We start from the raw sequence: 22,362 nt of genomic DNA, 5'->3' as shown, positions 1-22,362 counted from the left end.
TAACGAATATTTTAGTGGCATATTACCTTAATGTATCTAAATATTACTATATCTTTGTATGGGATTTACCTTCATTGCATGTTACGAAATGTATAATGTTATTTAATTCATGTTTTCTGCATGTATTATGCATCGTATTGGCCTTATTCTATCTGAGTTACCTTATGCATGTAGTCAAATCTCATACCTTTTATATTGTGTCAAATCTAATAATGCAATAATCACGCCTAATAAGTTTATTAATAATAAGTGCGGTATTCGTTACTGAAAATCTCTTTAATTTTATTATACGTCACTTTAATAATTATTAGTTTTATAACGGAAATCTTAGTCGTTTTCATTAACGATGCGTGAAAGCTTGGAATAAGAAAGGGGATAAGCGGCAATATGATTTATATAATAACTATTATTGATACAACATAACGTGTTTGTTCTCTTGCCTATTATTTTGTTTTAAAACAATGCACCTTTTATAATAATTATTATTGTAGACGTAACCACGAAAGTGCTTCGTAAGCGTGTTCGAGTTATCTCAATCTTGTTTTATTTGTACAGACCACTATTTACCTTTAACAACGTTCTAATACATTTTATTTAAAAAGAAAACAAGTAATAAACTTGCGTACCAATTAAATTGTTTCAAAATAAATTCAAAAAAGTTTCTAATAACATATATAGGGTATAAATAAACCCATTACTTTCGCTCACTGCATGCCGTTATATCAAAACGTGACTATAAAGCGCATGATTGTTCGTGTGATCTCTGGGAACTTTTGTAACTTGCTTTTGTTTCACTCATATTATGTATTGTTTTTTTCACATAGTCGAAATAATTCTGAACAATTAACGTATGTGCTTATGATTTTCGTTTGCATTCTTCTTTTTTAATGAGGATATTATACAAAATAGAGGCTTAAAGAACTTTAATACACATCAATATGCGAATCAGTCCGTTGAAAATTTCTTTTTAATGTAATTATTAGCCCGGCGGTGTAGTGTTGATGATATCTGTCGCTTTAATTCTAGCTAATTTATGGCGTAAGTGAGGCTCGTGAAGTAGATCGTATATGCGTTTTTTGAACTGAATGCTCTCTCAGTGTGCTCGTGTTTCTACTGCCGCGCGAAAGAGTACTAACGTACGGTCACGTTACAATTTCTTATTCGTGATGAAAAAGAAGAAAACAATAGTTTCGTGAGACCTTTGTTGGACGTGCATCTTAATGTAATATAACTAGAAATAACGCTTAGTCGAGGCGCTCCACTCATAGCATTCGAATCTGAAGTTTCAAGGATTAATCACTTTCTCCATTAAATAAACTTTTTAATTCACTATTGACAGAAACTGGGTTAAGACCCAAAGTGACTTAATAAACAAAAAATCCGTCGGCGAATCGCTCCGTTTCTGTAAGCACGACTCAAGCGTGGGTAATTGTAGGAATACTGCGGCTGTTACGGGCTGATGCGCGCGGGCCCTCGACCACATCGCTCACAGTAGACCCTCCGAGAGGTTCGCAGAAATGACTGTCTCGCACCGCAATACATTTAATAATGTACCATTTATTCGAAATAAAACGATGAGTGAAGTGAAATTTCCCTAGTTCGATCGACAATGATACGAGATTTGCGTAGTGGTAAACACCACGTCGATATTTAGCAATATGAGGTGCTTGAAAGCTGCGGGTGGATGGCTTGCCCGGGTGAGATGGGTTTTAAGATAGAGAGAAACATTTAGACTAAGATTTCGATTTAGATTTGACTGCATTTTATTTGGCTCACCTCGCTTGTGTCTTGTTGATACCATGATTTTGCAACTTCTAACTCGTATTAACGCTTATAAAGTCCTTTGTTAAGCTTTGTTTAGTTAAGTTTGTTGTTATTCATCGTTTCATGTTATATCGTTTAGTGAAGATCTTAATATATTATTTCCTTACAGGCGATCAAAAAACGAGAACAACACGAACTCAAAAATGACGAAGATATTTTAGAAGATGTTCCTGACGGTAAGTTTAAAGTAACATTTAATTCTGCTATTCAAAGTAAACAGTGCGTATTTGTATAAGACGGATACATTTTACGCTTGGAAGAGTACAGTGTAGCGGAAAAGAAATTCTTTGTGTATGTGAGTTAAAATGGCACATCGTATTACACAAGTTTATAAGGATATTTAAACAATCCGAGTATAATGGGATTGCGAGCTATGGGGACATAGTGCACGATGTTTCTTAGATAGCAGTTGCGACATTGTTTCACGCGATCGTGACCACATTCGCCCGTAATGATCACGAGCATCGCTCGAAACCCGTCACTCACTACGGAGTTCATTGCTCGAAATCACGTCGAATTCATTTTTATAGGAACTGTGAAATGATAACTTTTAGATGTCCTTCTATATTCATGAAGCAAAGATAGGCAAGCAACATTTCAAAGTCTAAAGAATAATAATGATAAATGAAATGCGACGAAAATTAAATCGATTATAAAAAATATGTAATGAATAATGAAAGAAAACAATTTTTATTTGCTTTTATTACTCATGATGGGAAAACATAACCCGAATTTTTTATAGCAAAATAAGTCCACAATGGTTTTCGTTGTACGCAATGTTTGCAGTCGTATATAATCAGTATCGCTACGTTATCAGCTTATCTAGCACACTCGACATGCCATTTTGCAACGTATAGCCAGTGTTTCGATCACCTGTGCTGCGTTTAAGCCGAAATCCTGACTAAGAAATATTAAAATATACAATAATTGTCCAACGCTAATAGCGTGACGTGCTGTGTAAACTATGCAAAAGGAAATTACTATATGTGTTCAATTCGAATTGTGATGTGAAGGCGAGCGATCTTGTCATTATATTTATTGTAAAGTAATTTGATCGGCTATCGATTTTACAAGAAAGTTATATCTAAATACTTCGAGTGCTTATTTGGTGAAATATACAAATAGTGTTACTAAGTTTAAAAGTGAATTTTCTTGTTGTTTTTAGCATATAATTGCTACCAAAAGTTATACAGAATCATAATATTTTATATTTGAACAATGAATCATATAATATATTTTGCATAAATTAGATTTCTGTTAGTGTTTTGCTATGAATTTATAAGCAAACGTTTTATGTTTGTTCGAAAACATCGTACTAACTCGGGCTCTATTCGATTTGAAGGTCAAGTCTAGCTATTGTAACATTAATATCTTTGTAAATACATCATGTGACTGGCTCGTACAATTTATCGTACTGTTATTGTGCTCTTACATGAAAGTCGTGATTTACTTCACTTTTCAATTGTCGGTTTATTCGCTATAATTGATCAAGCGATACTTTCGCCGTGTTCCCGCCACATAATTTCTACATGAATATATTTAATGATTTACTTTCAAAGTAACCTTCATAATGCAGAGATAATCTTTGTCAGTTTAAATTAAATATGTTCTTTTTTACTCAAGCCCCTCGTTGTTCAAGTATGATAATGTTTTGAAAGGATTATGAAGTATTAAATAAAAGAGCCAAATATAGCAAAGTAACTAACACATATTATTTTATTTACCACGCCTGTGTGAGATAACATATATCAGTAGATAATTTTTAATGCAGTTTCTTTAATACGTTTTATGTGTTTTATCGTTAAAATAAGTGAATTCTCCTTCATTACTTAGGTAGTTAAATTTTGAAAATCTCTTTGATAGTTCAATATTGTTTTCATATCAAAGTACATTCGAAGATATGTTTGCTTATTATATAATCACTACCAATAATTAACAAATACAAATATTTGTTAAACCTGCATAGCACATGTTATTGAACTGACGTTATCTTATCATCTCTAATAATAACGATTCGCCTGAGTCTCATTCTAGGTACTAGTGACCAGAAACATTTTACTCCGTTCGCATTACTCGAGTGTGTGTTCGCTCCAACTGTTCATATTGTCCGGATACTTCTTAAAGGCCAATTTTCGAGAAAGTTCTGACACTTGTGAAACGTCGAAAATTAGTTTAAACAGCTAATTTAATTCTGCCGTGGTTTGAATTATTCTCATTTGTTTAGCTGTCCCACCCGCCAAGTTTTTGACAGTACTTTTGTTTAAGACTCTGTTGATGTTTCGAAAAACTTTTAACCTCAATTAACTCTCACAGCGTCGAGCTTGTTCTCAGGCTTGTGGTCATTTAACATGTAACAACGGCCATTAGTTATCTTACTCGAGAACAATTGTTTTTATATTGTTCATTCTCTATCGAATGAATTCATCAATAATATTAAGCCATAGTATAAAATTAATTAGATTCATTAACGACTGCGTTTCTAATTCATACTTAGAATGCCTAATATGGATAAAACAATTTGAAACAGTGATATCTCACTTTAATTGGATGAATCAGTAATCAGTGAAAACAGACACTATGAAAGACAAAAGACTTGAATTAAAGTTAAGTGTACGTGGTGATGGTTCGCTGAGCCGGAACGGTCTCCGGAGTAGCACAAGAAGTAACCGCAGTAATTTGAGTAATAGTAGCTCCGCCTTACCCGTGAGTGAAATATTCGCGACTGATCGTTTTGCAGCACCACAACACAGGGCTTTCGATATACTCGATAAATATAGAAGACAACCAGTTCAGTATGGATATCCGGCGCAAAGTTTACAAGCTCTAAATCATTACGACAACCGACAAAATAACCGCTACGGAATAAATTCACAGCCGAGCTCGTATGTGGAATACCCAGATCCATTAAGACAAAATGTACCCCAATATCCGGTGCCTCGTTATCAGCCAGTCTATATTGACACGGCGCAGATATACGGAACGCTGCCGCGAACTGCGCAGTATAACCGCCGACAGAATGTTCAGAATCCTATTCATTACACGCTGCCGGAAAGAACTTCATCAAGACGAGTACGCATAAGCGAAAATGAGCCTACTGTTCACGACTATGGTACGTTCTGCGAATGTCTCTATTCTTCTTCCGAACTCTATATGATCTTGTTGTCTTTATTTATTATCGTTTTAATTCGACGCATTGATTTTATGTACATGAAACTATTTTGCAGCGTGACAATGATTTAGAAACGTTTATGAAATCATTAATTTAATTTTAACGAGAATCGTTTTACGTCTTAGGTAAAATAATAAATTTTATGTCTTTCTCCAGCGTTTGTCGTGAAAGTAACTCGAGGTGATAAACATTGGAAGTAATTATTTATTTTATCTGTTGAATAAATTAATTCTATCTGACATTTAAGGTTCAATTATGGTAAACACCGGTAGGGATGTTGCAAGTGCTTAGGTTATCTGGCATTTAAAGAGAAATTTGCCTTAGAAAGCTGCTTTGAATAGAAACTATCGACATCGACCTGCAATATATAAGTTATATTCTATAAATTTCTACTTTCAGTTATATGGACTATCATATCCATCGATTGACAGAATTTGAAAGAGATTAAGTTTGACTTGTCACAACAGGATTAGCGTTACTAACATTGATTGGCAGGTTGTTTATAAAAAGTCTTCGAAATATTCTAAATTTAATTAATAAGACATTCTGCTTCAAACTACAGGTTAAGTTTTTAATGACTCTATGGCTGAACATAAACATAATCTGAGGCGATTAACTAAATATATGCGATGGACCATTTATAATGATATTATTTAAATTTGTCACGTAATAAAATATTTTCACGTAATATAACAGTTATATATAAATGCGTGTGTGCGTATGTAGGGCGAGATATGATCGAACCCTCCCGAGGGACGGATAACAATAGCACCAGCTTTCCCCGAGTTTATTGGTGCGGTCTAATGAACCACACAGGCGTCAGGTGCGAACCTTGTTTGTTCGCAGTCCTGTATACGCTTCTCGATTACATACTCACGTAGATAAATTTCTCTCCACGGTGGATAAAGAAGCTTTATTAAGGTTTTGCGCCACAATGGCCGTTACAAAGTCAGTAGTTCGCGGTATCATGTGCTCGATAATGGAATTCACCTTCAAAGCAAGTAAGGCCTGTTCTGTGCACGTCTTCTTGAGGTCAAGTTCGGCATTTATTTATTTTGCTGGTAATTTCCTTCCTGTCTTCATTGACATATTTATTTAAACATGTAATTTTTTTTTGGATGTAGATAATATCATATTTGTGTTATCCCCAATGAGTTATAAATTCTGCTGAATTAAATTTGTACGTATTTTTTATTTGTATTCAAGCTACTCCTCTGAACCAGATGTGCCGTTATATTGTAGTGTCACTAATTTGAACTTTTTTTTTTTTTATAAGCATTCAGTTACTGCATATACTTTTACGTACAGGTTTTGAAGGTCGATGGTGAGATTATTTATGTATTTACTCCAACAGATAACGTTGAAATATTATGTATTAACTAGTTATTGATTATGCTATTACTTGTATATACAATTTAAGTGATGTGATTTTCATTTGATAACGAATACATTCTTAACTAGGAATTTCTTCTTTGCATCGTCATTCAGGCTAATACAAATATTTACTACCGTCACTATTTAATATTTATATTTATACAGAAATCGATTATTATTTACATTGAATTATACGTAATTTATCATTAGCTCTCATTTTATGTAACGGATGTAATAAAATTCAACCTTTTCCATTCTAAAATATCATGTCGTTACTAACATTTATCAGATAGAAAGCACAAAAGCTGTATCCGCGGACGGCTTCCAAGTCGCCTGGATGATAATAAATATAACGGATGAGCTTGGAGGGCGAATACTCTACGTAAAGTTCGTGCGCCGATGCTCGATAGAAAATCAGACAAACACGATCGGTTTCAGTGAACTCGACTCTACTTGAAATAACATTATATTCCGCTTTAATTTCAAGTCAGGTTCAAATTTGCCTTTGGGTACATCGCACGAAAGGTCATACACGTAATAGCCTGAGACTTAACGTTACTAAGCTATATAGATATTAGTACATGCTACATATGTATGTTGTACAAGCTTTGATATTCAAACTAATTCTCTTTGTATTTTTTGCCAGTCATGAACGATTAAGTACAAAAATGTTTATATATAATCACATTAGCCCTGTCAATCATGTAATATGGACGCGAACACATGATGAATGAATGTCGTAGAGTGTAATTTAGAAGACGCTTCTATGATGATGATGTGTATAAAAACGGTTTTAGCTGTAATGCAATTACTTTCAATGAAATGTTAAGAGCAACACGGCAGATCGTTTCGTAATATTAAATTTTTGTTTTCCTATTTTCTAAATATCTTTTGATATATTTTATGCGTCGAGTTGCCTTATCTGTAATATTTATCATTTGCACATCGGTATGTTATCTATAGGAAGTAATCTGAATAGACACATTCACCTTGCCTTTTGTGTCTGAATAGTGCACCTTTCTCTTCTAATTTATTCCGTCTGTCTAAATCAATCTCGTGGTAATAATCCTCTAGCCCTAGCTCGAGTTTCTCTTATTCTGTTTTATGTTGGACGGTAAAGAAACCGCATTATACGTTAGATATAATAAACTGAGGGCTCCACTGGGTTGCGGTTAACATCCGCGCTGCGGCCGTAGATCTTGAAAGCGAACCTGCGAAATGAACTATTGAAGCGCGTCCTCTGTATGATATCCGATTAACAAAACCGATAAATAAACGCTTGTATTCGTTTCACTGGAAAGAAATATTGATAATTTCAAATATAAGACAAGCTGAAGATTTATTAGTAATATTATAAATATACTCTTGGAATGTTTACTAAATACTATTCGCAAAATAACATTTAAATTTATTTAAATCAGTTGGAATGGTGATGTCGTGACATACAAACAGTTCGCTGTGACGGTAAAATATATATTTTAAATAATAAATTTCATATAAAATGTGTATTATAAACAATATATTATGTTATTTTAACTCAATCGTTAACAATGTTATTCTACACCATGTGATAAATAATTTCAATAAAACGGTTAGTTTACTGTTTCGACGTCTCCACCTACGGATGGTATCCTCGTTTTGCACAAAAATATCCACTAGCTTGCATCATTGTGACCGTTATTTAAACCGTAAAATAAATACTACCGTAAATTCTTCCTCTTGAAAGCGACCTAATGTTGTACAAGGAAGCGGATTTCAGAATTCATTATGCACGACGCGTGCTGTATCTAATTGACATGATTGCATATTTTAATTAAAACCCATATTTTGGATCGGTAGATATGCAATCAATTTTAATAAATAAGATTCAAGTATTCTCCCTTTATTACCATAATCTGTGTCTGTTCTACAGACACGAATGATTTATTGTCGATGAATAAACAATTTAAAAATAAATAATAGATAAATCTTTATTTATTTCTTAATAAGATAACTTTGAATTAAAATGTTTTTTCATAATAAAACGATTTACTAGATTAAGTATCAGCCAGCTCTCATATGGAAAGCTCAGCTCCTGTCTGGTTTTAATAATCAGCTTTTATACTGAAAGCAATATCCTGGTAGTCATCGTAGTTTCTAATTTTCTCTGGCTCGTAGCAAATTGTTAGCCCCGCTTGTTAGTTGTCGACTTAAGATAATTCTAGATATTAACTTAACAAGACGTTATAAAATGACCATTGAAAATATTAAAACGGCAGCATTTAAAAACATTGCTTTTATCATCATTTTTTTATTCGTTATAAGAATAAGCCGATTTTCCAAGGTTTTATTTAAAAAATCATTTTAGTTTTTAAGAGTTTAATCTACAGCTGAATTTATACCAGTTCCAACCAATCGATTAATCTAAAATACACGTAGTTTTGGGTCCTGGTGACATTAAAAACAAATTTAATTCCTTTTAACACAGAAGTTAATTAATGGCTGATTTAAAAAATAATGTTTTTTACTTTACTTTACTTTCGATTTTAATGTGTCTTTGTCGTATTAACTAGATATTTCTGTGGAAGTTATTATGAATATTAAATTAAGTTTGTAGTACTCAAGTTTCCGTTTCCGCTTCGATATATTTCTAATGTACGACATAAAACCTGTGTTATAAATCTTACATCTGTAATCAATTTTACGCAGTAAGAGGCTTATCTGTGACTTCCTTTTTAACGAAAATAAAAAAAATAAAACTACAAAAAATATTTGAATCGTAAATGTTAAAAGTTAAAACATTTTAGCCGGTTAGCAGTTGAATAACCTATATTGTCGTATATACTAAGCAGTCTCTAAACCATTTGTTTTTATATATCTTCGAACGAAAGATATGAATTAATTTTTAATTTTAAACATTTAGATTGATTGATACAGATTGTAGCGGAAATCTCAAATCAACTGTTCTTAGTTCTTTTATAAATACAATGGTATCCGCCGTAGTAAAATCCGGTAATAAAATAGTTGTTTATCAATATAATTTCATGTCGTATTTTTTATCAGATCGTAGTGTTGTTATTGAAATTCTATTTAAAATGTAATTATAAAGTTCGATGGAAAATCGAAAGTGTTCTTTGGTGTTGAAGAGATCAATCCGTCGTAGATAGATAAATTATCTGAGGGTAAAAAATAAGGAGTCGGTATGCGCCAGGTTGTTACTTTCTATTTTTAATCTAACGGAGAGGTCGCGGGCGCCGGCGCCACAGCCTCTACATCTCGCTGTTGCAGCGCGCGCATTCCGTCAACGCATGCGCCCCGGGCTGCGCGTACGCATGCGTCCTTTTATACTTTATTTAGGTCATATAAGTGTGTGTGTTTGAAAAATACGAGGCTTTCATATATGCCGTACAGTTTTATTTATATATAACAAGAATAAAAACCGATATACGTTTATTTTTGTTACGGACGGACTTTTTAAAAATGAATTTAGACAAGGACCGATACGGAATGCACGAGGGTGCTGCACCTTATTGATATGCAATATTAGCCTTTGTTTATTGCGAACTTAAATTAATATAGTTATTTGGTCGTAAACCGTATTCACGAAGTAAATCCTTCATAGAGTGGAAATATGGGGGTAATAAGGAGAAAGAAACGTAAGTAATTTTTAATCATAAAAGCATTATTTTTATGTAATAATTTATCAGTCATGCAGCTCGTTTTCACAGACTTTAATAAATAAAAAGATACAATATTTTTAGGTTGTTATTGTTAATCGCAATTTGGAGTATTACCGTGTTTGTTTTTATAACAAAGGAAACATAAAAATCCTTAATGAATGTTATATGTAGTTAATATAATAACAACGAAAATATGAATATGTTCTATCTCTAGTATTTTCCATCCATAGTGTTACTTTTGCATAAAATGAAAATTGAGCCGAATAAATATACACGAGCTTCAAATTTTATAAAAATTATTTAATAGCGGTTACAGTCGATAATTTTAAATGGTCTACCGCTTTTGTTCAATAGGCCGTACGTAATACGTTTAATGGCCGTCGAGAATAATGTTATTTTAGTGTGAAGGTGAAACTGTATGGGTTTGTTTTCGATGCGGTCATCTTTAGGTAGGACCGAAAGCTACTTGACCATTGCGTAAATGTTTGTTGATATTTAATTTAACCTTAGTTAATATTGTATTATATTCTAAAGGCTATATATGTCACACTGTTTGAATGAGGTACTTCAATGCTTGGCAATTAGTTAATTTGCTTATATTATATTTTTCTAGTTTATGTGTACAACAAACGTTAAGTAATATTGTCATTTTTAATAAATTCTTTCGTTATCTGTGTCACCTAATTCTAGGCATCTTTTCGTAATAAACCGTTGGTTATATTGAGATTGTAAGCGCTATTATCCTTTGTTTTTAAAAGTCATCCCATGCTAAAAAATATACTTTGCAATGAGTTTATTCCTATTACGTCTCATTCTATTAAAAGGTCTTTGATATGTATTTTCACGGCATATCGATACTTGATTTAGTGGTAAATAATGAATAAACAGACCTTGAGTATTGTAGACTTCAAATGTTTACACTTTTAATTTTTCATTATTTAATATCTTCAACACAAATCTACGAAATTCAAGAAATGTTTAAACATTTAGCATACACTAATTGAAAGATGCCTTGTAAAACATTAATAATTATTTTATACATCAATTATTTTTGATGAAAATAAAGGTTATATATATATTTTTATCAAATTATGAAATTAACAGTAATCGTACATTAATTTTATCTTAAAATAAAATAATATTTGCTTTAATTAATATACATATGTAATGACTGTTATCAGAGCGGAAATTAATAAATTAAAAACAAAATGAACACAACTTTAAAAGAAGGTGCGGTCTTTTGATATGTCAAGATAATCAAATAATAATAATAAGAAATAAATTCTTTAAATTCTTATATAGCATACGTATTTCGGACGATGACTCACGAGTCACCGTTTAGATGGTCTTTGACTGAATAAAAAAAAACGCAAAGGTGTTTCAAACATACATACCTAATATGTTTACACATGTCTTTACTGTGTAGAAGGTATATGTTTCGTGTATCGGAAGACACCTGCTTGATATTCTTCGCATTCACAAAGTAACGTTAATAACATTATATATATGTACTTACGTGTTTTATTTCGAAAATGTAATAAAAGATAAGTTGCATACAAATGTATACATCCAATTTACTATATCGCAAATAATTGTTTAAAGAAAACTATTTTCCCATTGATATTTGAAACTCTGCGATATGGCGTTTTTCCTCGGAGGAATCTTATTTTCTAGCTACATAGCTTAAAGTTTCATTATTTTTATAAAATGACGATTCGAACCGTTAAATAAGCATAATTTACTTAATAAATAATGATTTTGATATTTGTCTTTATAATAATTATATTTATAACTGTTATGATTCTGTGTGTGTTAAGTAGAGTGAATTATTATGTTTTTCATTTATAATGGCGGTCGCACATATATTAATTTTTCATCTCAATAATTAATCGTGATCGACGTATAAAATTGTGATATTGCTTGATTTTATTATATATTGATCTTCCGTTGGTTAGAAATGTAGACTGCCGAAAGGAACCGTCTAGAATTTAGTAGGTAGTTACTTCTGTCAACAAATTAAATGACATCAGTTAATTATTTAACCATAAGTTTATCAATACATGATATAATCACTTAACCTTCATTCACATCAGCTAACGCTACCTCCTAGCTTTTTATCTTTTATATAGTATTTTATCGAGTAATGTATTTTATTTATCAGTATTATTTATTTAACAAATTAACCATGAGATTTAAAAGTATTGATATGGTAGTAAATTAATATGTTATTTATTTTGATAAGGCTTCATATTTTGTGATAAACAAACGAAACTACAGTAATTTGTTTTTTTTTTTTGTTTAAAACAAAGTGCTTTTTTAATTTTTAAAACTATATACTTATATTGCTGGCTTCTGTAAGCATTTGGGGACCTACAAGTTAATTTAAATGAAGTTAGTGTTTATTAAAAATATCCCAGACCGCTATGTATCCGACTATCTGTCATATAGTCTGTCAGACCAGAATTATGAACTCAATTCATATGAAAGTTCCCTATCAATTGAATCTGAAGTTTAAACATGAATCGTACCTGTTTATATTATTGTCATTGTCGCTATCGTTGAATATCTCAAAGAGATCTATAAACTGTAAATGTATTTGTGTAATATTACAAGTTGTATTTTTTATATAACTTCGAAGTCACTTGCCTTAAGCTCATGTCTATCACAGCCATTCGATACCGCTAAAGCGATTTGCAATTTATCATTGTTATATGAATGTTGTATGGAATAGTTCTGACTTTCACCTGTCTATTACATTACTATTTACGTTAAATTACTGCTATTCCTTGAAAAGAGCGTTTCCCAATGAAATAAGACTACTGGCTGATAAACGATAGTCACGAATCCCTCTATTAACTATCACGACTCTGTTCTGGGATACAATAGAATCGCTGTTACTCGATTTAGGTTATGGGAGGGGTGAAAGTATTGAGACTGATTGGCCATTGTGGTACACTCAGGACGCGGATGCGACGACGATTCTGGATCATGATTTCACTACGCCTAGCGTCATTTATCTTGTCGTACTGATTGCCGTGCGAACTCTACGAAAGCTTTGCTCATTTGTTATTCAATTCAGCAACGTCTGTATCGGATATGAGAATAGGAGAAACTGCAATTGTATTCGAAGCGGACCTATAAAACATTTTCAGTTCCATGGTCTTTGTGGTGTTTTATCTATCGCAATAAATCGTATTATAGCTTAAAGTTAAAGTATATCGGCTATTCGAAAGGCGAACATCATTACTGTTATTAAACGTAAGTGATCCTCGAAACTGTATACCTTAACCTTGCAGATTATAAATAATCTGGTGCATATTCGCGATGCATTGTTCGTTATATTGTCGCGGGAATTACAGTTACTCCTGTGGCGGATCGTTTGTAACGCCCACGATTAATTATCGGGGGATCTAACCTAGTTTATTAATTATAGCGGCACTAATTATTGTATGTAACAATAATTATATGATATTTTCTATCGTAAAAATGTGAAATATTTACAGATTTTTCAAATAAATACCTCTTTCTCTTAATTAAAATTATATAATTAGGTACGATGTTTTTGCTCGTTGCTAATCTATCGAAGTAAAAGCGACTCTTACAATTTGATGAATCTAGGCAATTGCAGGAAAAAGTTTTCCTTATAATTGTCGATGAACGGCAATTTTTACAACTTTTCCTCATACCTATGTCATTTGTACGATCTCTTTACTTACATTACATTTTTTTATTTAAATCCGTTTATTATATCATCATATGAGCAATAATAAGTGTCTGTGTTTGCATAAAATATAGGTAATCCGCTGTATTCATCAAGGTTACTGATAATTTCTTATGTACAGTTTTAATTAGATCTATTTGACTAAATGCTTATATAATAGTCAGTTCACGTTTGTATGTTAAGATTTTATTATCGCAGATGAATACATATTACGCTTACGACTTAGCTGAATAAACACAATATGAAACTTGTAACTACTGCGTTTTATCTTTTCCATATCTACATGTAGTAGGAAAAGAAAATCAGTTATCTTATTGAAATAAATGGTTATTCGAGCGATCCGCATTAGCTGCGGAATTCGTAGTTTATTGTTTGTTAGCTTTCTCTTCGAATAAACAATTTTCGTTGGTTCTAGAAATAACAATATTAAGTTTTCGTTTCGATCATAATATGATCGAACAGATTGCTCTCTAATTATATAATCGTTTCTCAGTAGATATTTATTAGGTTTTTTTATCATGGTTTCTTACATTGTTTTTTATGCGCTGGAAGAAATTAATTCATCTGTATTATACACGTGAAGTCAAATATCTTCAACTGTCATAAATAACTTGTATTTAATATTATAAATATTTCAGAAGATTGTTTTTTTTTTTAATAATGAAATGATTTGTACGTAATATGCATTACGTTTTAACAAAGAATGGTGTCGTTTTGTATTCGCAGGTGAATCGGTATCGGAACGTGCCGACAGTGAAGCGCGGATAGTTAACGATCAGCGATGTATAGAGGTGCGCATAGCGCGCGCTGCGGGCGGTCTCGGTCTCAGCATAGCGGGCGGACGAGGCTCTACGCCGTATATTGGCGATGATGACGGAATCTTCATTTCTCGAGTTACACCTAATGGACCGGCGTACTTAGCTGGCCTTAGGGTAAGAACACACATAACACACATAAGTATTATACGAGTGATTTATTTATAATCACTATGCTGTATGGAGCTGAGATGGCCCAGTGGTTAGAACGCGTGCATCTTAACCGATGATTGCGGGTTCAAACCCAGGCAAGCACCACTATATATATGTGCTTAATTTGTGTTTATAATTCATCTCGTGCTCGGCGGTGAAGGAAAACATCGTGAGGAAACCTGCATGTGTCTAATTTCATCGAAATTCTGCCACATGTGCATTCCACCAACCCGCATTGGAACAGCGTGGTGGAATATGTTCCAAACCCTCTCCTTAATGGCAGAGGAGGCCTTATCCCAGCAGTGGTAAATTTACAGGCTGTAACTTTACTTTTTACTTGTATATATTTATTTCTCTAGTAATTTTACTGGTGATTACAAAACAATATTCCATTTTCTTTATTCTCAGGTGGGAGACAAAGTGTTATCGGTTAACGGTACATCGGTGATAGAGGTTGATCATTATTATGCAGTGGAAGTACTAAAGGCGAGTGGTTCGACTCTCACCCTAGTTGTGACCAGAGATTCACCGACGTCAACGAGGTGATTTTTTTATTATTGAAATTGAGGCAAATGCGTAAATAACACGCGATGTTTGTTGTCCTTTTCATTTACATATATTGCTAACATGCTGCCAAGTATGGTATCAGAGTTACGTCATTTGTGCGCAATTATCAAGTACTCTTGCCCTTCATAATGGAAAATATCAATACACAACACAGTGGTCAAGCCTCAACCACGTTCTAGTAGAGTAGGTTACTTAAAAGTTGGCATCGGGTTGCATTATGACGTTTATATTATCAAGTTACTAATATGTTTTATGTATATTTAGGTAATTAATTTGTGAAAATCAGTAACTATTGAGTTCTTTATTGGTTCTTCTCAGTGAAACATAATACCGAACAATGCTGTGTAACAAGTGATAGTGACAAATATAATCTTATGACATCAAGACCATTAGACATTTTAATTGTATATAAATAATATTAATTTTTTATATTTTTCATGGTTGGTATATCAACCGTTTATCTCCAGTATCGTTGGAGTTATCGAGATGAATAAAATGTCATTGAGCACGTTCAATAAAAATATAATATATTATATATTTTTAGAACTCACAGCCGAGCGGCGAGTGGGGCGAGCCATCACTCTGTATCAAGTACTACTGATACTGTATCTACATTAGAAAATGGACAGGTAATATTATCTATATCGTGGTATTACATTACAATAACCAGAGATAGGGGAAATTCTTTTAAGATTATATATATATGTCGTTTCTGCCTCGATTTTTTTAGACGATAAAGTTTAAAAATGAAACGAGAAATAAGAATGATTTTGATGAAATAAATGAATTTGCCCTTTGGTATTATTTTGTCTTAAAAATCACGTAAAAATCGTCAATAAATCAGCTGGCATATAGCTTATAATTTCCATAGACATTATCCTCACAAGAGGTGTTAGTTACTTTGATGTTGTTGTTATTAATATGCTGCTACCCATGAGCTATAAACTGTTATATCAAAAATCAAAATCAAAATCAAAATAAACTTTATTCAAGTGGGCATTTATAAGCACTTTTGAATCGTCATTTTACAATTAAGTGAAGCTACCACCGGTTCGGAAAGTAGATTCTACCGAGAGGAACCGGCAAGAAACTCAGTAGTTACTCTTTCTGTTTCAATGATTTCTCAAGATACCAACGGGGCGCGGCATTCTGAGCAAGCCGCTCATCATCAGCAACCAGTACGCTCAGGAGTTGGAGCCGGAGTACAAGGAGCCGCCCTCCTACCAGCGCCTACAGGCGTCGCCGCCGCCGCCCACGCAGCCCTACGTACCGCCCGGTCAGACTCTGAAACCATCATACGATCATACCACAAATTTCTATATACTATAAACAACACTACCTTTTGCAGTCTTAATGACAATATACTTTTTTTTTTTATTACGCTGGAAAAACGCTTTACGCGCTTCCCCCACGTGATGGAAAGTGGGGGGGTGTGTGGGACTCCCCGGAGCCCTGAACGCCGAGTGCGAACACACCGGGTTTACCCACTAAAAAACCAGCGGTACCCTCTCCGTCTTTCAGCGGACGCCACGGGATCGCTTACGCATGCCGTGACTTAATGACAATATACTTGGGACAATAGTAGAACTCTTGGATCTGATTCGAATTGAATTAATTGAATGATTTTTCTAATACTGATATGATGATATGGGTGTGTTGCAATTGTGTTAACATTGTCGAAGGTTATAGTTATAGATGTTTGTGATAAAAAACGATTTTTTTTTTAAATTCGTTATAATCGCAACGATAAATATTATGTGAAATATTGCATTTTTTTATCTTATCACGTTTTCATGAAGTAAAAAGTATTAAGTTGGTAAAAATAAATATGATGCTCTTTAATAATCTTTATCTGGGATTACAATGAATGAAATATATGTTATCTTAATACTATTTGCAACCATGGAATAGGAAATTACCACAACAGTATAATGATGTTCAAAGTTTTATTCAGATTAAAATATTATTATTATTATTAAATATTGATTGGTACTTTAAAATTAAAGCAACAAATATTAACAAGCTTTTAAACGAAAATGTGAATAGATAATTTTATTTTGCAGTATATCAACAAAAAGTTCTCGTCCACACGACTCTCATACGAGACGGCTCGGGATTAGGGTTCAGTATAGCCGGCGGGAAGGGTTCCCCGCCGTACAGGGAGGACAGCGACGCCATCTACGTGTCGCGGATATCGCCGCAGGGCGCCGCCGCCAAGGACGGCAAGATGTTAGTCGGAGACAAAGTCATTTCGGTGAGGACGTTTACTGAAATCTATATTCTTTACATTAATAAAGTAAAGTAAAGTAACAGCCTGTAAAATTCCCACTGCTGAGATAAGGCCTCCTCTTCCATTAAGGAGAGGGTTCGGAACATATTCCACCACGCTGTTCCAATGCGGGTTGGTGGAATACACATGTGGCAGAATTTCTATGAAATTTGTCACATGCAGGTTTCCTCACGATGTTTTCCTTCACCGCTGAGCACGAGATGAATTATAAAGACAAATTAAGCACATGAATCAGCGGTGCTTGCCTGGGTTTGAATCCGTAATCATCGGTTAAGATGCACGCGTTCTAACCACTGGGCCATCTCGACTCATTAATAACTTACAACTAAATGTTTAGTTCAAATTACTTGTTACAATATGTTAGTCTGCAAATTGACGTTAAGTGTTTATAGACAAAAATGCAATGCAATGTATGTATACATTTTTGTTACGAAATATCCCTTTAAATTGTCTTCTTACATTTTAAAATGTTGTATAAATTTAGTTGAAAATTAAATATTTCAGATCAATGGTGTTGATATGGAAAATGCTCCCCATGAAACCGCTGTCTCGCTGCTAACTGGCCACGAACGATTTGTGAGACTTGTCCTCCAGCGGACAATCACACCAGAACAAGGTACAAAATATCGCATGATTGTTTTGTAGATCATATGGCTTAAGACTGGTGTAACGCCTGCTTACTATAATGCAAAATAATTTTAATTTTTAATAATCAAAATTATTATATGAAAATGTTTTGTAATATTTATAATTTTTCAAATTTACTAAAAAAAATGATTAAAATTTGAGGTAATTCTCGTCTAGGCGAACTGCTCGCGAGGAAATCCACATCAGACGAAGTGAGAGAGCACAAGACGAGCCTGACGAATGTGAACGTCACCGCGGCACAGAAACCCACCTCGAACCACGTCCCGACCGTGATCGGAAACCACACCGCACCGCGAGTGACCACGCACGTTGTGGCGCAACCGCAAGCGCATGCGCAACCTCTATCACAACCACAACCGCAACCACAACCGCAACCGCAACCGCAACCGCACTTTCAACAACAACCACAAACACAAACCACCTTTGCACCGACAACAGCACCACCTCAACCGGCTCCGCGGAAACTGAGTCAGACCAACGGAACGGTAAGGTTTTGAATTAGCTTTTTAGTTGTCCCATTGTGGTAACGTACTCTTGGTTTTTTATTATTTTATGAGCTTCTATCCCCCGTATTACGTATCCCCGTTTACTGTGCTTGGTTTAAGTTAGGTACTTTTACGATATTAGTTTTGTACTGTCGATGCTTATACTGTACCACGCTTGAGGTAGCGTAGCGCTCGAGGTATTTAATTGACGATTGTTGACTTCAGGCGGGCACGAAACCGGCAACTAACAGTACGAGCACGCCTCTAACTCCCGGCGCCAATAAATTGCACGGCTCTAACGACGACGTATTCGACGACATTCAGGTAAGAGGCGACCTCCCGCCGCTGGCCATATTTCGCAGGTGATGGGTAACCGATAGTTTAACACGTTCACATCCATCGCTTGTACTATAGCTTAGACCATACCCCTGTATGTCATGTCACGCCATCCCCTCGCGACTCGACGGCTGGCGGTCGCGCCGGATACCCCGATCGCAGCCCCCCGAAATATAGAGCTCATATTTCGGGGGCGCTAGCAGCGGGGTATGCGGTGCGGGCGTCGGCGGCGTCGGGCGCGGCGACACACGCTGACCCGCCCGCCCGCGCAGCCGGCGCGCGCGATGACGAGCGAGGAGTTCCAAGCGATGATCCCGGCTCACTTCCTGGGCGGGGCGCGCGCCGCGTCGCCCGTGGAGCGCGGCGTGCGCGTCACCGTGCACCGTGCGCCGCCCGCGCTGCCGCCGCCGCCGCAGGCGTTGGGCCGCGTCACAGAGACGATCACCAAGTCGACGTTCACCGAGACAACGGTCACGCGCGTCACCGACAACCACCTCGTCGAGCCGCTCATCATCGAAGTAAGGCGCGCCTGCGCTACCGTTTGTATATAATGTTTGCGTTAGGACCGCAGAGACTCTTTGCAGATCGCAGTCGACTTGTCTCCCCTTATGCGTAATAACTTGATATCAATAAAATTTACCAAACAAAATAAGAGTGTCGATGAAATATATTGTTTGATTTTATGTTAATATAGTATGCTTTCCGCTCACTCGTTGTAGTATTAGCATTTGAGTTTGTGCTCCGTTTATCTGCTAGTTTAGATACATAATATAAAACGTTATCGATATTTTTTTATAAAATTAATGTACATATGACAGAGGTTATCGAACCTATATATAGTAATCGAATAGAGTATTGAAATAATCGAATAGAGTAATATATATATACCCTATTCTATTACTATTTCGTTCAAATTTTTTTAGACATAAAATCAAATTATCTCATGAAGTTATGAACTTCATTTCAATTGCCATATAAGACCCAAAAACTTAGCTTAATTTTTGATTATGTCGTGTCGAACGTGATTTTGTAGCTAAAAGGCCGTAACCTTAATTACAAAAAAAAAACTTTCAATGGTTTTATTAAAATTTGGTTTCTTAAACTATTACTGACTATATAAATATATTTTTAGGGTCATAGTAATTGAAACAGTTCATGTATTATATAAATGAAAAGTTATCGAAAGTATAGCTAAATCACAGTCGATAAACTCAATCAAGTTATCTTGGTAGCATTTAATCTATTTTAATGTCAAAAAGGGAATAAATAATAAATAAGTTTGACCTTCAATAGGGTTCTACTGTTTGAAAACGTACTTTAAAATGACGATTTTCCTAATAAAAAGCCACGAAAAAAGAAAATATATAAAATTCCCGCAAAAACGCTGTCTGTCATTTTGGGGACGTCACATTAGTGAAAACAATAGTTGTGTATGTGTCACCGTAAGATTAGAAAATTCGTTAGATTACAATTTGACGAGACAGGTTGTAATCTGTCGAAATATTGTGAACTGTGAAATATGATTACAATTTATCGTATTATTTTTCGCCATATTGTAATCTGTCGATGGGAACCGGACAAATTGTGAACTGGCGTAGAACGGATGCATGCCGCGCTCTGATTGGTTGAACGTTATGTGCCCGCTGCCACCCTGTATCCGCCATATTATTTCATCGAAAAATTGCAAATACCATTAAACAATAATTTATTTATTCAATTTGCAATAAAATATAAACAATTTCGATAGTTCATAATATTTCGATTAGGTAAATATAACTGATAATTTAACCCAAATTTACTTCGATAGAATGTAAACTACCGAATAATAACGGTAACATATGATTGGTCGCTCTTACAATAAGATCAGCCAATCAGGAAGTGCTTACAGTTGACAATTTGACGCGGGACAGATTGTAATCTGACAGTTTTACTCGATAGATTACAATATAGCGAAAAATGATACGTTAAATTGCAATCACATTTCATGGTTCACAATATTTCGACAGGTTACAATCTGTCCCGTCAGATTGTAATCTAACTATTTTTGTAATCTTACGGTGACATGTACGACTAGCACTCATTCAACGTTTACAGCTATGAATTACAATCGAAATAATTTCGTTAGTGTGTACTGTAATAATAATAGCATTAAAACTCCAGAAAAGTTGTTTATTGAAGTGCCGGATGGTATTTAAATGACAGTTTTGCCTATTTGACGGCACACCAAGTCGCCGTGTTTTACCTCGTGGCTATAATTTACAACTTTTAATTTTAATATAATAAAATAATAATGCCGTTTTTTTATTATTATTGTATAGGTTGGCGGACGAGCATATGGGCCACCTGATGGAAAGTGGTCACCATCACCCATAGACAATGACGCTGTAAGATATATTACCTTACATCGTCAATGTGCCACCAACCTTGCCTTGGGAACTAAGATGTTATGTCCATTGTGCCTGTAGTTACACTGGCTCACTCAACCTTCAAACCGGAACACAACAATACTGAGTACTGTTATTTGGCGGTAAAATAACTGATGAGTGGGTGGTACCTACCCAGACGGGCTTGCACAAAGCCCTACCACCAAGAGAATCAAAATCAAAATATTTAAGTATATTTCTACATATATTTTAAATTTTATGATTTTTATTATTTTTCACCAACGAAAATACCCTTTTGACACATTGGTACAATTTATATAATTTGATATCCGTAACACGTAACAAAAGTTATGTATTTTTGAATAATTGGATTTAATCGTCTTTATCGAGACCTAAAAAGCTGTAGCAGTTTCTATTTGAAGAAATTTTTTTTTTTTTTTATAAAACGTACATTAACGTTTTATTTAATGCCCGGTGCATTAAATAAAACGTTGACATGGGTCTTTTTCAATCGGAGTTGGACAAAAAAAAGTATGTTTGTATTATATAATTACTGCATATCATATCAGGTTTACCACTTGGCTAATAAGGTATTTTGAAAGTATTTTAGGTTTTGAGAATAAAAAAAACACAACACTTCTAGATATTTCGTCTGCATTAGATTATGTTTAATCATTATGGTAGCCATAACCATAATTAGCTCAGAATATTTATAACAGTTATATAAAATACTAATTGTATTCTGTATGAAGAAGCGGTCATAGGTTTTAGGTATAAAAGTTTAAAAGCTAATTTCATCAAAATCGGTTCAGTGCTTTAATTTGGAGAACGTAACACACAACAAGATAGTGTTAATCACCTTTTTATAATATTATATAAAATATATCGAATTGCTTCTTGATATAATGTAAGATGATATAAACATTTACGACAAAGT

At 34.3% G+C, this 22,362-nt stretch overlaps 1 protein-coding gene across 13 annotated transcripts in view; it reads left to right on the top strand.

Annotated features, from left to right (window-relative positions):
- LOC124535005 (protein lap4) overlaps positions 1-22,362 on the top strand; it is a 68,713-nt gene that overhangs the window by 28,049 nt on the left and 18,302 nt on the right. For 12 of the 13 annotated variants that reach the window (XM_047111020.1, XM_047111015.1, XM_047111016.1 and 9 more), the window contains 10 exons: positions 1,934-2,000; positions 14,474-14,679; positions 15,124-15,257; positions 15,827-15,911; positions 16,411-16,558; positions 17,346-17,536; positions 18,077-18,188; positions 18,377-18,705; positions 18,931-19,029; positions 19,314-19,559. In XM_047111020.1, the coding sequence (XP_046966976.1) occupies positions 1,934-2,000; positions 14,474-14,679; positions 15,124-15,257; positions 15,827-15,911; positions 16,411-16,558; positions 17,346-17,536; positions 18,077-18,188; positions 18,377-18,705; positions 18,931-19,029; positions 19,314-19,559 (1,617 nt within the window). The remainder of the gene's footprint in view (positions 1-1,933; positions 2,001-14,473; positions 14,680-15,123; positions 15,258-15,826; positions 15,912-16,410; positions 16,559-17,345; positions 17,537-18,076; positions 18,189-18,376; positions 18,706-18,930; positions 19,030-19,313; positions 19,560-22,362) is intronic. The other variant, XM_047111019.1, reaches the window with a different exon arrangement.

This window comes from Vanessa cardui, chromosome 14 (assembly GCF_905220365.1).
Source record: "Vanessa cardui chromosome 14, ilVanCard2.1, whole genome shotgun sequence".
In the NCBI taxonomy this organism is placed as follows: Eukaryota; Metazoa; Arthropoda; class Insecta; order Lepidoptera; family Nymphalidae; genus Vanessa; species Vanessa cardui.
Note: the sequence above shows the minus strand (reverse complement) of the source record. Positions and strands in the feature narration are given on the sequence as shown.